The sequence below is a fragment of the Ahaetulla prasina genome, chromosome 13 (genome assembly GCF_028640845.1).
Source record: "Ahaetulla prasina isolate Xishuangbanna chromosome 13, ASM2864084v1, whole genome shotgun sequence".
Taxonomy (NCBI): Eukaryota; Metazoa; Chordata; class Lepidosauria; order Squamata; family Colubridae; genus Ahaetulla; species Ahaetulla prasina.
The window spans coordinates 8,806,939-8,823,984 of NC_080551.1; the positions used below are offsets into that span (position 1 = coordinate 8,806,939).

General features: G+C 46.5%; 1 protein-coding gene across 1 annotated transcript in view; it reads right to left on the minus strand.

Moving 5' to 3' along the window:
- The window catches only part of ANKDD1A (ankyrin repeat and death domain containing 1A), a 61,682-nt gene extending 47,741 nt beyond the window's left edge, over positions 1–13,941 (minus strand). Inside the window, exons 1-5 of the mRNA XM_058156271.1 lie at positions 13,714–13,941; positions 9,614–9,717; positions 7,784–7,882; positions 4,442–4,540; positions 830–934 (exon numbers count right to left, since the gene is read on the minus strand). Coding sequence (XP_058012254.1) covers positions 830–934; positions 4,442–4,540; positions 7,784–7,882; positions 9,614–9,717; positions 13,714–13,747 — 441 coding nt within the window. The 5' untranslated portion in view covers positions 13,748–13,941. The remainder of the gene's footprint in view (positions 1–829; positions 935–4,441; positions 4,541–7,783; positions 7,883–9,613; positions 9,718–13,713) is intronic.
- Positions 13,942–17,046: the final 3,105 nt, after the last annotated feature.

The following is a 17,046-nucleotide window of genomic DNA, read 5'->3' on the forward strand; positions in this document are numbered from 1 at the left end:
ATGTTCCCTTCTGATCAGCCAAGTGGAACCCTAACATTAGGACACATTTAGCAACACTGCCCTGTGGCCAAGCATCAGATGAAACCGTCTATGGAAGGCGATCCTTTTGGTCTGATGGGGCCTTCTGGAGTTTTGAGAAGGTGTTGAGATTGCGCTCAGAAAATGGCCACCAAGGAAGACACAGCCAGTTACAAAGTTGGAAGTGAACAAAAATATCCATCTGGTTCCATATTAGAAGCTCCAAACTACATAGGTCCACACAACCCCAATTTTACCATTAAATCCTGGTTTAATAAATAAAATGTCTTACTGGGCAAGAAATGTGTCGGGGAGGAGGAGGAGGAAAAGGAGAAGGAGGAGGAGAAGGAGGAGGAGGAGGAGGAAAAGGAGGTGGAGGAGGAGGAAGAGGAGGAGGAGGTGGAGGAGAAGGAGAAGAGGAGAAGGAAGAGGAGGAGGAGGTGAAGGAGAAGGAGAAGAGGAGAAGGAAGAGGAGAAGGAGGAGGAGGAGAAGGAGGAGGAGAAGGAGGAGGAGGAGGAGGAGGAGGAGAAGGAGGAGGAGGAGGAGGAGGAGAAGGAGGAGGAGAAGGCAAGGGAGGAGGAGAAGGTAAGGGAGGAGGAGGAGGAGAAGGAGGAGAAAGAGAAAGAGAAGAAGAAGAAGAAACAGGAGGAGGAGGAGGAGGAAAAGGAGGAGGAGGATGAGGAGGAGAATTTATGGGTAAAGGTACTATATTGGGGATCCCAGAACAAAATGATGACCTAATGGGATCTATCAGCCTTCCCAGTTCATCTAACTGGGGAAAGGGAGCTTCCACACCACCTAAAAGTTTACCTTATCTTTCTTATCCAGCCACACATCTTCCAGATCTTCCACGATGAACTTCATCACCCTGAGATGACCCCTTTGGGCAGCACAGTGTAGGAGATTGTGGCCATTCTGGAAAAAAAAAATAAGGATGAAAGATTCAAGGTGAGGAGGAATAAATCAGCCACCTGTCCCATCTTGGCCTTCAGGTCCCAGATAACACCACAGTTCAAAGCTGGGGCTTCTAAGCAGGAATGTCCTCCTAGGGAAAGGTCAGAAAAGTCAAGATGGAGGATATGATTGTAAGGCTGAGGCCCCGCCCATTTGGAATGCAGGGAAAAAGGAGGTGGAGCTTCAATTACGCAGTTGCAGCAAACATTTTAACTTTTTAAAAAATCTCTTTGTACTCCAGGGGTGAAATCCAGCAGGTACTGGCAGATTCTGGAGAACCGGTAGCGGAAATTTTGAGTAGTTTGGAGAACCAGCAAATACCACCTCTTGCTGGCCCCAGAGTGGGGAGGGAATGGAGATTTTGCAGTATCCTTCCCCTGGAGTGGGACGGGAATGGAGATTTTGCAGTTTCCTTCCCCTGGAGTGGGACGGGAATGGAGATTTTGCAGTTTCCTTTCCCTGGAGTGGGGTGGGAATGGGGATTTTGCAGTTCCCTTCCCCTGAAGTGGGAAGGGAATGGGGATTTTGCAGTATCCTTTTCCTGCCACGCCTACCAAGCCACACCATGCCCACCAAGCCACGCCCACAGAACCGGTAGTAAAAAAAATTGAATTCCACCATTGCTGCCCTTACCCCCATCTTTCTAAGGCTGCTGGGTCTAGAATCAGTCTAACTTTACGGTCCTGTCTTAAAATAAGGTTGAAAAATACTTTCCAAGATTGAGTTTTCAGAAGTGGAGATCACGTGTGAAGAAAGCAGCTGTCCATATTTTTTTTTTTTTAAGAAAATAGTCTCTTCCCCCATGTGTGAAATCTCACCGCCTGCTGCCAAGCAAATGAAAGGCTGTCATGAAAGAAGCACTTTCTTCTTCTATGCTTTGCAACTTCCAGCTCATGTTTTATTCCTCCTGAGTTAGTAATGATTAAAACATGCGCAGGGTTGCATTGCTTCTTCCATACAGTTATGGGGATGAAAACAATTCTAGGCTTTCCCCTTAAGCAAACTTTGCTGCCTTGCGTGTCTTGAATGCCCCAGCCCACAAATTTTCTTCCCTGAAACAACCTTTAGAGTAATTTCCTCATATTTCAGCTGGGTGTTGCCTCAAAGCTACTTGAATCAACCCAATCCATCTCCTATTGCTCTCTTTCGCTCAAAATGTAGAGCCATCTAGACCCCACCCCTGAGCTGTGTTCAAAATAGCTCTGAAAACTTGGCTCTTTCCCCAGATCTTGGGTTGTGTTTGTGTTTGAGTTTATCTTTGATTGTCTTTAGTAGCTATTTTCCTCCTGGCATATGGTACGGTTGTTTTTATTTTATGCTACCCAGAGAGCTATGGAGGAGATGGGTGGCTTTCTACACTTTATTTTTAATTTTTATTTATTTTATTTATTTCGTCAAGCATGTATTTTATTACAGATACAAGTGTAAACATAATTATAAATACATGAAAAGGATACAAATAAAAGAAAACATTAGGACAGGGATGGTAGGCATGCTGGTGCGCTTATGCACACCTCTTATAGACCTCTTAGGAATGGGGTGAGGTCTACAGTAGAGAGTTTAAGCTTAAAGTAGCAGATAGATTTTATGTACTATAATTAGGTCAGACCAAAGACTGAGAAGTTCTAAGTTGTCTAAGCCCAAAATTTTGAGTCTAGTGGCATAAGGTATTTTGTTGTGAGCAGAGGAGTGAGGATTCTTCTGGCGAAATATCTCTGGACTCGTTCGATTGTATTAATGTCCGATATGCAATGTGGGTTCCAGACAGATGAGCTGTATTCAAGAATTGGTCTGGCAAAAGTTTTGAAGCGCCTCGCGGTCGACTTCTGCACCCCTGCTAACACCATCTGCGATCGGTCAGAGAGATAAGAGGAGAACCACCGGAAAACGGTGCCCCCCTCTCCCAATCCCTGCAGCTGTCGCAGCAGGATACCATGGTTGATGGTATCAAAAGCCGCTGAGAGGTCTAATAGGACCAGGACAGAGGAACAACCCCTATCCCGAGCCTTCAAGAGATCATCTACCAACGCGACCAAAGCCGTTTCCGTGCTGTATCCAGGTCGGAAACCAGACTGGAATGGGTTTAGATAGACAGTTTCACCCAGGTACCAGGGAACCTGTCATGCCATCACACTCTCAACAACCTTCGCCACAAAGCGAAGGTTGGAGACCGGACGATATGGCATAGGAGCCTGCTCCCAATTTTACTGATGCCACCATGAAAGAATGTGCATTGTGTCCACACAGAAAAATTGGTCTTTGCCAGACCAATTCTCGAATATAGCTCATTTGCCTGGAATCTACACTGTATATCATACATTAATACAATTGAGCGAGTCCAGAAGTATTTCACGAGAAGAGTCCTCCACTCCTTTGCTCAAAACAGAATACCTTATGCCACCAGGCTCAAAACGTTGGGCTTGGACAACCTGGAACTACGCTGCCTACGGTCTGATCTAAGTGTAGTGCACAAAATTGTCTGCTACAACGTCCTACTTGTCAATGACTACTTCAGGTTCAACCACAATAATACACTGACAAACAATAGATGCAAACTCAAGGTAAACCACTCCAAACTCGATTGTAGAAAATACAACTTCAGCGACAGAGTAGTCAATCCCTGGAACTCACTACCTGACTCTTTTGTTACATCCCCAAACATCTAAAACTTCAACCTTCAACTGTCTACTGTGGACCTCACCCCATTCCTAAGAGTGCTGTGGTCTGCCAGCAGCCCACGGAACTAGGAGCGGAGTCAGACAATGAGGAGGCTGGGGAGAACAATGGGCCAGTCCTGGAGTCAGGGGAAAGCCCGGACGAGGGTTCTGCATCGGAGGCAGAAATGGGGCCAGGGCCATCTGGGAGTGATGCGTGGACTCCGGAGCCTCCAGAGGCAGACAGCAGAGAGGCAGAGGAACAGGAGGAGCCTGTTCCTACTGCACGCATGCGAAGAGCTGCCAAAAAGCAAGAGCAGCTAAAGCAAAAAGGATGACTTGGGCATAAGGCCAGGAGATGATTGGCCCCTCCCATAAGGCTTAAAAGAGCAGCAAAGGCTCTTGGGCTCTTTGTAGGAAAGCAACATTGCTACATTTGTTTCTAGTTGGTGTCTCTTGCTTCTGAACTGTGTGGGGCTTTGCCAAGAAAAACCTTTGGCAGGATGCCAAAGAAGACAAAGGTTTGTGATAAGGCCAAAGGACTTTGTTTTGGAATTAATTTAGACTATGCTGGGAATGTTTATACTTATACCTGTTATCTTGTGCATGTTTGACAAACTAAATAAAAAAAATACTTGTTTCACCCTCCCATAATGTCACTGTCACGTTGCATGGAAGTACGCTAAGAAGGGAATTTGCATCCCGATGTCATGATTGCTTCCTTTGGAGAGCCATATTCTTGCCTTCACTTCCTCCTAGGGAGCCCAGGTATGTCAGCGGAGGCCCCCAAGCCAGGAAAAAAAAACTTCCCTACCTTATTTACACAGTTGGTTTTAGCACCAGCATTGACCAGAACCTGAAGGACACGTAAATGACCAAACCAAGCAGACAGAAGAAGTGCGCTCATCCCAAACTGGAAAACAGGAAGATGAGAAAAAGAAAATTAGAACATGGAATTATAGGGCTGGGAGGGACCTCAAAGATCTTCTAGTCCAACCCCCTGCTCAAGGCAGCAGACCTTATACCATCCTGGTTAAATGGTTGTTCTTTCTATTTTTGGAAACCTCTAGTGATGGAGAATCCACAGCTTCTAGAGGCAAACTGTTCAACTGATTAATTGTTCTCACTCTCAGGAATTTTCTCCTTAGTTCTAGGTTGGATCCAGTGGTGGGATTCAAATAATTTAACAACTAGTTTTCTGCCCTAATGATCAGCTAGGTAGGCGTGGCTCGGTGGTCATGTGACTGTGTGGGCATGGCCAACTCAACGTCACTCACATCAATGGGTGCTTCGTCTTAGCCAGTGGTGGGATTCAAGTAATTTAACAACCGGTTCTCTGCCCTAATGAATTCTTCCAACAACCAGTTTGCCAAACTGCTTAGAAAGTTAACAACCGGTTCTCCGGAAGTGGTGCGAACTGGCTGAATCCCACCACTGGTCTTAGCTGTTACAATGTAATAAGGGTTAACCAGAGAGGCAGTTTCTGTAAGCAGGGCAATAAAGATGAGGCTAGAAACAACACCAGAATGTTTCCTTCCTGACTTCCTTACAGGATTAGCCCTGTAATGTGGAAAAAACAAAATAAGATTTCTTCCAACAACCGGTTCTCCGAACTGCTTAGAAAGTTAACAACCGGTTCTCCCTAATAGGTGCGAACTGCCTGAATCCCACCACTGGTTGGATCTCTCTTTAATAAGCTTCCACCTGTTACTTTTTTTTTTATTTATATATTTTTTTCTTTAATTAACATATGTGCTTAGCAAAACAGTGTACTGTCTGAGTCAATTTGGTTATACAAAGTAATATTAACAATGATTATAATAATGGTAATTATAGTAATAATAATCATAGCAATATATTATTTACTTGTATATAATATAATATTTCATCATTTACTTGTACATAGTAATCTTTTATCTTCTAATTTCTCCCCCTCTTATCTAGCTACCGATAAAACAAATCCCATGTTAAAAAATAGTCTGTTTCTTCCCTATCATTTATTTTTAACGTCAATCTCTCCAGCTCCGCACGATCTAATATCTTCCACCTGTTACTTCTTGTCTTGCCCTCTGGTGCTTTGGAAAATAAGTCCACCCCTTCTTATTTATTATTAATTAATTAATTTATTTATTTATTAAATTTGTATACTGCCCTTCTCCCGAAGGACTCAGGGCAGTTCACAGCCAGTAAAAACAAAATACATATAATACAAATTAAAAACTATATATAAAAACTGATTCGATTAATGGCCTAAATTTTTTAAAATACAATTAAAACCCCATTTAAAACCCCTAATATCAAAACCCTAGTTTAAAACTATATTCAAGCTGGTCCTGCACGTCGAAACAACAGCGTCTTCAGCTCGCGGCGGAAGGTCCGGAGGTCGGGGAGTTGACGAAGCCCCGGAGGCAGCTCATTCCAGAGGGCAGGAGCCCCCACAGAGAAGGCCCTCCCCCTAGAGGTCACCAGCCGACATTGTTTGGCTGATGGTATCCGGAGGAGGCCCTCTCTGTGAGAGCGCACTGGTCGGTGTGAGGCTACTGGTGGCAGTAGGCGGTCCCGTAAGTACCCCGGTCCTAAGCCATGGAGCGCTTTAAAGGTGATAACAAGAACTTTGAATTGAACTCGGAAGACCACTGGGAGCCAGTGCAGACTGCGCAGGAGAGGTGTCACACGGGAGCCACGAGGTGCTTCCTCTATCACCCGCGCACCCGCATTCTGGACCAGTTGAAGCCTCCGGGTATCCTTCAAGGAGAGCCCCATGTAGAGAGCATTGCAGTAGTCAAGTAGTAGTTCTTCTCTGTGACAGACCCTCAAGCACTGGAAAAGAGCTATCGTGCTCCCCCAACCCAATCCTTCTCTTCAATAGGCTAGACATACCTAGCTCCCTCAACTATTTATCATTCGATGTAAACTTCAGACCCTATATCCGTGATGGAGAACCTATGGCACACGTGCCAGAGGTGGGACACAGAGCCAGTGGTAAAACTGGTTTACTACCCGGTTCGCTGGCTGCGCATGTGCGCTGTGTGCGTGCATGCACAGTGCACACCACGGATCAAATGTGAGGAGGAGCCAAAAGGAGGCATGGAGTAAGTAGAACAGCATGCGGGGGTGTATGGTATATATATTTTTTACTTTTAAAAGCATTTTTTTTACAACCTATTCAGGTTGCCGACCAGGGGTGAAACCCAGCAGGTTCTGACACGTTCTGGAAAACCGGTAGCAGAAATTTTGAGCAGTTCAGAGAACCGGCAAATACCACCTCTGGCTGGCCCCAGAGTGGGATGGGAATGGAGATTTTGCAGTATCCTTCCTCTGGAGTGGGGTGGGAATGGGGATTTTGCAGTATCCTTCCCCCTGGAGTGGGGTGGGAATGGAGATTTTGTACTATCCTTCCCCTGGAGTGGGGGGGGGGGGAGTGGGAATTTTGCAATATCCTTCTGTTCTGTCCTCCCTCGCCTCCGTCCAAGCGATGGCTTAATTAGCCGGCACTATCAGCCCTGGCAGCAAAAGAGCGAGCGTCTGCCAAGTGGCTCCGTTATCTCCCTCGACGCCGATAAGTCAAACAGTACTTCAGCTCTTAGTTCAGCAGTTAATTTGCCTGCTACGAAGAGGCACAGCAGGTCTGACTGCCTTTATATCCTGTGGGGTGTGGCTCCATGACTCAGCACTTCCTAGGCCTGCCCCACCCCTGCTTCTGTTGTTCCCTCCTCTCCTGCCTATGAAACCTAGGGTCCAACCAAGCCTGATTGCCATCAGCTGGATCTGAAGGAATGGCCTGGGGGGGGGGGAAGAGTCAGGGGACGGAGGCCTCATTATCTCTTCCACCTGGCCTGCTTCTGGCTCCTGGAGCTGAGCCAGGGAAGCTGGTGTTCCTGAGGTAAGTCCTGATGGCCCTTCCCCCTCACTGTCCAAGTCACTTTCTGGCAGGAGGCCCGGCTTGGGGGGCGCAGAACCAACACTTTCCCCCAGGAGGGGAGGGAATGGTGATTTTGCAGCATCCTTTCCCCTGCCACACCCACCAAGCCATGCCCACAGAACCGGTAGTAAAAAAAAAATTGGATTTCACCACTGAAGCAGACCCGTCCCTCCAAATAAAGCCATGTTAGTCATTAAGTTTAAGCTAGTAAATGAAACATGGAGAAAAGCTCACACTGTCTTCATCATTCACTCCGGCTTCGTGTTCCAGGAGAAGGCGGACTGCCTGTTCATGGCCAGCTCCTGCAGCCCAGTGGAGAGCGGTCCTGTCTATCTGGAAGGAAAGAGAAGTTAAGCAAGGGAGGAGAAGGGAGAGCCATTCTCTTCTTCCCCTTGTTTGTCTCTTGCAAGGTTGGCAGGTCTAAAGTCAATTGCCTTCTTTGCTTCCTTAGCTTTTAGTCTTTCGGTCAGTAGGCACACTCCTAAGGAGCAAGCTAAAAGAGGCTGCCTGAGCCAGGATCACCACATGGTGACTTTGCTAATGCCAAATGTCTACGGAGATTCTCAGTCATCCAGGTCACGGTTGTGTCTCCAAAGATGCTTTTTTTTCCAAAAGGCAACTGGACTCCGTTTTTCCTTGAAGATGTTCCACTTTTCATCCAAGAACTGAAGAAGCTTCTTGGATGAGAAGCGAAAGGTCTTCAAGGAAAAACAAAGCCCAGTGGCCTTTTGAAAAAAAAAAAACATCTTTAGGGACTTGTGAGCGCCAGTTCCCTCTCCCAGTCTCTGCTCCTTATCCAACTAAGACAAATTAGGAGCACTTAGTAGTAACACTGGTGGATCTGAAAGAGCCCTGGAATTTTCAAAGGCAGAAACTTGATGGCAACTTCTGAGCAATATGTCTCTCTTAGTTCTCTTTTGTTAGGGACAGTATATCATCATCATTTAACGACCCCATAATCCCTTGTGGGGTGGAGTCTGGGCAACTGAATGGAGTTAGCAGAGTGTTTAATGGCCGGATGCCCTTCCTGTCACCAATGCAGAGCAGAGTTCAGCAGATATATTCTCATTGTGCCCAGAGAGAAATATCTGCCTTACCTAAGCTGAAACTCACAGCAGGTTCTGACAGAACTAGCAGAAATTTTGAGTAGTTCGGAGAACCGGCAAATACTACCTGTGGCTGGTTGCCTCAGAGTGGGGTGGGAATGGAGATTTTGCAGTATCCTTCCTTTGCCATGCCCACCAAGCCACACCATGCCTACTAAGCTACGCCCACAGAACCGGTAGTAAAAAAATTTGGATTTCCCCACTGACTCAAAACCTCCTGACTGTGAGGAGAGAGTTGCACCTCTAAGCCACCGCACCGCTCTGCTGTTAGGGACAGCATAGGTGGATTGTAAATCTGTGCAAGACCACTAAGTAGTAGCAATGAGATGCAGACCGTGTCTCTTAGCTCCCACCTAGTGGCTGATCAACTATCTGCAGTCCTGAAATGAAAACCTTGATCTTGTAAGTCCACGGGAAGACATTTTTGCAACCACACTTACATTCCATTTGTTTGTGCGTAGGACTGCTTTGGAAAGGAAAAAGGACACCTTGTGTCTTCTCCAAGCTACCCTCCTTGTTATTTCCTGGATTTAGCATTGGTTACCAGATCCTGGTGCTTTATTAATGATCAATTAACCAGTGGAACAGCTTGCCTTCAGAAGTTGTGGGTGCTTCATCACCGGAGGTTTTTAAGAACACAGATGGACAGCCATCTGTCTGAAATGGTATATGGTCTCCTGCTTGAACAGGGGGACGGACTAGAAGACCTTCAAGGTCCCTTCCAGCTGATGGATGGAACCTGGGTGAGGAGACCATCAATCTCTCAATAGACTTTGTCACCTCCATTTATTCTTCCCATCTCTTTTTCACCCCATCCCAATTTGCCGAAGTGCATTCCACAAGTTCCACAAAGCATCGCGCTTCGGGATTTACATTTCGAGAAACGGGGACACGGCGAGGTGCAAATCTTTGCCAAATGACCCCGTACTATACCTCCCGGGGCCAGTTAAATACCCACATTGTTCTTAGCTTTGACATCCACCCCTCTCTTGATCAGCTCGATCATGTACGCCGTGTCGTTTCGTTTGGCTGCATCGTGGAACAACTTTTCCGAAAGGAGCACTTGGAGAGAAGGAAAAAGCTGGTTAAAGACGGTTAAAATTAAAATTCCAGGGTAGGTGGGTGGGTGGGTGAAGGGGCTGCATGCAGAGCAGAAGGTCAGCAGAGATCCCTTTCAATCTTAATTCATCACAACTGCCTGTTATGGTCTGTCAGCAACGGAGTCGGACAGTGATGAGGCTGAGGTGAGGCCAGAGCCATCGGGAAGTGAGGTGCAGACTCCAGAGCCTCCAGAGACTGAGAGTAGTGAGGCAGAGGAACAGAAGGAGCCTGTTCCTAATGCACGCATGAGAAGAGCTGCCAGAAGGCAAGAGCAGCTCAAGCAAAAAGGACAACTCAGGAGTAAGGCCAGGAGATGATTGGGCCCTCCCATAAGGCTTAAAACAGACCAGCATCGGCGTTTGAGCTTTGCCGAAAAACAACGTTGGTAGCTTCGTCTTCTGCTTTGTCTACGTCTTGCTTTTATTTTCGTGACATTTGAACGTTTGCCAAGAAAGGCCTTTGGCAGTTTGTCTAATTGGACCAAGGTTTGCGAGAGAACTGAGGAATTTGTGTTGGGAGGCATTTGTTTTAATTTGAGTTGAACAACACTGGGAATGAAGTAATTCTCAGCTGTTCGAATAAAGTTTGTTTGTTTTTTCACAGACTGAGTTTCTTACTACCTACTTGGGCTTGGGTCACAACACTGCCTTACTTAGCAATAGTAATTCTGGTCCCAATTCTAGGGATACGTCCAGGACTACCAAAGTTGGTGTTTTCTTTGCAGCTTTCAGAGGAGAAGAGGTTGCAGCATAGAAGGAAAAATAAAATAAAATAAAATTACAAAAGCCATAAGTTATATTTTCTCTTTATGCCACAACGCTCCACCTGGGAAACATTCCCACAAAGATCACATCATTTTATTGCCCTACTTCATTTGAAAAGGGACACGAAGCACGATCAGGAAATAAATACAGAAATATGACCTACTATCTAAATCCTCTCCCTTTCTAAGTGGTAATTTCTGGAGAGAGAACTATTTATATGACTCATTGCCGAGTAAGGTCGAACAACAGTAAAATAAGTCACATTAAAGAGAGGTACAAATGGGCTGTGTGTTTCCTTGTTTTGTTGTGACTTTCTAGTCTAGCCCACCAGCTTGCCGTTTCTAAGTCATTCCGAGTCACTTTGAATAGCGAGACGGGTGGCATACAACCAACTTACAACCACAACAGCCCCTCCCCCCAAAAAATTTCTGCTCCTAAGCAAGTCAGCTGTTAAGTGAGTTTTGCCCCACTTTACGACCATTCTTGCCACCGTTGTTGCGTGAATCCCTGCAGTTGAGAAGTTTGGTCCCATGGTTGTTTAAGTGAATCTAGGCTTGTGGTCAGAAGGTCGCAAAAACAGATCACATGACCCTGGGACACTGCAACCGTTATAAATAGGAATCCGTTGCCAAGCGTCTGAATTTTGATCACGCGGCCATGGAGATGCTGCAATGGCCGTAAGTGTGAAAAAGGGACCCTTTTTTTAAAGTGCTGCTATGACTTCATAAGCTAAGGACTACCTATATCAGGGGTCTCCAACCTTGGCAACTTTAAGACTTGTGGGCTTCAACTCCAAGAAGTGACCTATATAAATGTAATAATGTAATGTAATGTAATGTAATGTAATGTAATGTAATGTAATGTAATGTAATGTAATGTAATGTAATAGAATAGAATAGAATAGAATAGAATAGAATAGAATAGAATAGAATAGAATAGAATAGAATAGAATAGAATAGAATAGAATAGAATTCTTTATTGGCCAAGTGTGATTGGACTCACAAGGAATTTGTCTTGGTGCATACGCTCTCAGTGTACATAAAAGAAAAGATACCTTCATCAAGAATCAAGAAGAGAAGAGAAGATAGAATAGATCAGAACAGAACAGAACAGAACAGAACAGAATAGAATTCTTTATTGGCCAAGTGTGATTGGACTCACAAGGAATTTGTCTTGGTGCATACGCTCTCAGTGTACATAAAAGAAAAGATACCTTCATCAAGAATCAAGAAGAGAAGGGAAGATAGAACAGAACAGAACAGAACAGAACAGATCAGAACAGAACAGAACAGAACAGAATAGAATAGAATTTTTATTGGCCAAGTGTGATTGGACACAAGGAATTTGTCTTGGTGCATACGCTCTCAGTGTACATAAAAGAAAAGATACGTTCATCAAGGTACAACACTTACAACACTTAATGATAGTCATAAGGTACAAATTTAACACTTAATGATGCAACACTTAATGTAATAAAGAAATAAAATCCGAAATATTCTTGTACGATCAGGCTATAAATCTACAGCAACCTAACTAGGTGGCTCAGTGGCTAAAACCCTGAGCTTGTTGATCAGAAAGGTTGCGGTTCGAATTGCTAGTACAGGTGTCCTGTGTGAGCAGGGGGTTGGACTAGATGACCTCCAAGGTCCCTTCCAACTCTGTTAGTGTTACTATAAACCCCCTCTTCCTTTTCTCCTCCTCCTCCTTCTCCCTAAACCAACAGCAACCACAACATCTAGAATTACTCCTCTGGCGAGATTGGCAGTCATCTCAATTGCTGATATCAAACAAATAAGAAAGTGAGAAAGTAAAAAAAAAAAGTGAGAGAGAGAGAGACAGACAGAGAGAGAGAAACTACATTTTAACTCATCTGATACTGGACAGTTGTGCCATACAGCAGGGGTCTCCAACCTTGGCAACTTTAAGCCTGGTGGACTTCAATTCCCAGAATTCCACAGCTTTGTTGGCTGGGGAATTCTGGGAGATGAAGTCCACCAGGCTTATCCTTGCCAAGGATAGAGACCAGAGGTGGGTTTCAGCAGGTTCTGACCAGTTCTGGAGAACCAGTAGCGGAAATTTTGAATCGTTTAGAGAACCGTTTAGAGAAAAATTCTGACTGGCCCCACCCCCATCAATTCTCTGCCTCCCAAGTCCCAGCTGATTGGGAGGAAATGGGGATTTTAGCGTGTCCTTCCCCTGAAGTGGGGTGGGAATGGAGATTTTACAGTATCCTTCCCCTGCCACACCCATCAAGCCATGCCCACCAAGCTATGCCATGCCCACCAAGCCACACTCACAGAACTGGTAGTAAAAAATTTTTTAATGGAGACCCCTGCCCTACAGGAGAAAGGGACAAGCCATTCATTTCAGCCTCTAAACATTGCCAATATGATTCCACCCACCCACCCAGGTCATAATTTTCCATCCCTTGAAGTCAATGGCTTGATAAACAGGGCGGGGAGTTGGAAGAGGGGTGGGGTGGGGATCCCAAATACTAAAATTATTACCCACCATCCTAGAAACCAAGGACTTTCTGCAAACCCTTGTAGGATTTTGACCCTGAATTGAAGCCGGTTGGTGGCAACGCCCTCCCCCCGCCACAGCGCCTTCCCCAGTCTTCCAATTGCCCCCCCCCGCCACCACCACCCCCACAATCCGAAAGGTTGTGATTTTTCCCTCCAGGAGTTGCGGGAGTTGGAGAGATTCCCGCAGTCGTTTCACAGCAGGCTGACAAGCAGGTTGAAGATCGCGCGGTTGGGGTGGAACCCAGCAGGGATCCGGTTGCCTGAACTAGGTGGCTCAGTGGCTGAGACGCCGAGCTTCTCGATCGGAAAGTTCGGCGGTTCGAATCCCTAGTGCAGGTCTCCTGGGTGAGCAGGAGGTTGGGCTAGATGACCTCCAAGGTCCCTTCCAATTCTATTACTGGTCTCTGCTTCGGGCCACCCACCTCCCTTCCTCCGGCTCTTGCCCCACCAACGCCCCTTGGAAGGGACACCTTTCACGACCCTCCCTCCCTTGCCCCCTCCCTTCCCCAGCCTTTAAGCGACGCCCCGCCAGGCTGATCTCGTTGCTCCCGGCTCCTGGCTTTCCGACCTGCATTCGCCCCGGGGCAGGGACCGTTTGCCGGGACCATTTGCAAGGACCCCCTTCCTCTTCCCTTTCCCCACGCGCGTCTCCCTCGCCCGATCCTCACGCGTGTCCTCCTCGGAAGCCAAGTCGTCCTCCATGCCGCCGGCAAGCTCACCGCCCGAGCATCCCCGTCGTTCCGGGGGACGCCCCTTCGAGGCGGACGCGGCCGGAGCCGGGTTAGGCACGCGCTTGGTCCGCCCGGGGTTGAGGCTGCGGCTCCGGCCTCCTCCGTCCCCCCCCCCGCCGAAGCCGGGCTAAAAATAGCCTGCTTAAGCGTCGCCCAGAAAAGGGAGGCGATGCGGTGGGTGGGTGGGAGCTGGGGGAGCCGAACCTGCCTCGATCCGAGGACGAGGCTGCACGCGGCCGCGCCCCACGCGCGCTCCCGTGGCCGCGCCCGAGCCCGGGCGGCACCCGCCTAGCTCGATGGGGCGTCTTGTGGCCGTGCCCGAGGGATCCGACGGGCTAGTAGAGAAGGGCAGGAAGGTGAAAACGGAGGAGACCCGGGGATGGGGGGATGTTGGCTGCTTTTGGTTTTTTGTTTCGCTGCAGCAATTTCTCCGCCGAATCGTCCCACAAATTAGATATAGTGCATGATATAATATTATTTCTTTCCCTTTCCCTCTTCCCTTCCTTCCTTCCGTTAGCTTTTCCGTTTCCACTATCCCTTCTCCTTTTCCTCCGTTCCATCCTCTTCTCCTATCCTTCCCCTTGCCTCTCCCTCTTCCCCTTTCCTTCAGTTCCCTTCTCTTCCCCATCCTTTCCCTTTCCTCTTTCCTTCCTTCCTTCCTTCTCCTTCTCCTTCCTTCCTTTCTCTTCCTTTCCTGTCCCTTCCCCAGCCTTCCCTTTCCTCTTTCCTTCCCCTTCGTTCCATTCCCTTCCTCTAGCTTTTCCTCTTTCCTTCCCCTTCCCTTCCCCTTCCTTCCCCTTCCCCTTCCCCTTCCTTTCTCTTCCTTTCCTGTCCCTTCCCCAGCCTTCCCTTTCCTCTTTCCTTCCCCTTCGTTCCATTCCCTTCCTTTAGCCTTTCCTCTTTCATTCCCTTTCCCCTTCCTTCCCCTTCCCTTCCTCTTTCCTCTCGTTCCTTTCATTTTCCCTAGCCTTTCCCTTTTCTCTTCTCTTCCCCTTGTCTTGATAAAGACCCAAGATAACGTTAACCAGGTTAAAAGACACCCAGAGGGCAGACACCGACTTGTCTCCTCGCTCTCAGCTTTTAACTGAACCCTACACGGCTTGATTTTGGAACCGGAAAGAACGAAGGGAAATGTCCCTCGGCTGAAAGTTGCAGGGAGAATACCTTTCTGCATCCTAGATGGGGGCGAATAGATTAATTTGATTTTCCTTTTGGACACCATGCACATTGCGGCATCCTTCGTGGTTATAGCCATGCTAATTTAATTGTACCGCTGGAAGAGCTGAAGGACCCGGTTAAGGGGGAAGATCACCTTGGAGAAAATGTATCTGTGTGGTGGCTAAGAAGAGTCGATTGGACAGATTAACGACGTGTAATCATTGCTCATCAAATGCAATTGTATTTATATTGTTGTTGATTCTTTGATTCTGCTCCTGCGTGAAGTTCCTCGATTCAGCTCGTTTCTTTCCAACTCAAGGCAAACTTCGGCGGGGCTATTTCCCTCGCTTTTCCGGATTCCCGCCGAGCCCCCGTCTTAGCCTTCCGCTCTCCAGGGTCCTGAAACTTCGTGGAGCCCAGTCCTTTTATTATTATTTTTTTAAAATTATTATTATTCTCTCTTCTTCATGAGTAACTCCTTCAGTCTTCTCCACTCTGGCCGCTCTCTGGATAAGTTCCCAAGTTCTTCATTTTGCAGTTCTCCTTCCCACCAGGGGGCGAGAAAGTCTGCAAAGAGGACAATTTGATATCGGAAAGCTGGTGGGATATGATGGACTTTTTGCAAAGGCTTGGAAATGCTGAAGGCCAGATGGCCAAACTTCAAACAGTACTAAAAATGCAGTCTGCAGTTCTCTCATATTTGAATGGAAATGGATCACACTCCTTCTGTGTATCTGCAAGAGAGAGAGAGAGGGGGAGGGAGAGAGGGAGAGAGTGCACCCTAGAAGAAACAGTTAGGAGTACATTTAAAATGAGCATAGTAGGGGAAAAAAGAAAGAAAGGAGGGAAATATAAATACATAATTCCATGTTTACTTTTAGGTAAATATTATATATGGTTAAATAGTGATTAAAGTATCTGGCTAGAAACTTGGAGACCAGAGGTGGGTTTCAGCAGGTTCTGACCAGTTCTGGAGAACCGGTAGTGGAAATTTTGAGTAGTTTGGAGAACTGGTAGCAAAAATTCTGACTGGCCCTGCCCCCATCTATTCTCTGCCTCCCAAGTCCCAGCTGATGGGGAGGAAATGTAGATTTTGCAGTAACCTTCCCCTGGAGTGGGGAGGGAATTGGGATTTTACAGTAACCTTCCCCTGGATTGGGGAGGGAATGGAGATTTTACAGTATCCTTTCCCCTGCCACGCCCACCAAGCCACACCCACAGAACCGGTAGTAAATTTTTTTGAAACCCATCACTGTTGGAAACCATGAGTTCTAGTGCCTCCTTAGGCGTGAAAACAGCTGGGTGACATTGAGCCAGGCACTCTCGCTCAGCCCTATGAAAACTGCAGTGGCAAACACTTCTGAAAATCTTGTCAAGAAAACTGCAGGAACTAATCCAGGCAGCCATCAGGAGTCAGCAATAACTTGAAAGGATCATAAACAAACAAGACCATTCAATGGCTGAGTCTGTAAACTGAATTAATTCTGAATGTGTGTGTGTGGGTTTGTTTTTGTTTTTTAGAATTTGGTTTAATATCTGGCCACCTAACTATTAAGGCTCGTAAACCACCATTTATCAGCCAGTTGTGATTCACTTGCTAAAGCATTGTTAAAGAAACTGTAGCTCAGCACAGCGTGTGACTAAAACCATCCCACTCCTTCTCCTGTTATTTCCCACTACCAAAAGAAGCAAAGTCATAGTAGATATTTTAGATATGCTTTTCAGCCAACTCATACTGCATCATTTAAGTCTCTTTGCAGAAAGTACTTGAAATTAATTTTGATTTAGGCAAACTCTCAAGGAACTGGACAGAAGGGAGGCCAAAACATTTTATTAGATTGGAGACAATAACAGACAAAATACAAAAACTAGCATCCTTTAATGTTTTTAAAAGCTACAAATGTAAGATGTCAACGAATATTGGAGACTGATCTTAAATATTCAGATAGGTGGGAGGCAACTGCTTTGAGGGTACAGCCACAAAACAGTCTCTTCCGAATAACCACAGGAAACAATCTAGTGATGCAGTTACAATGTTGGAAAGTGTGCAGCCACAATATTTTGGCTGGGATTTAAGGAAATGGATGTGACTTCCTTTCTGCCCAGGTCCTT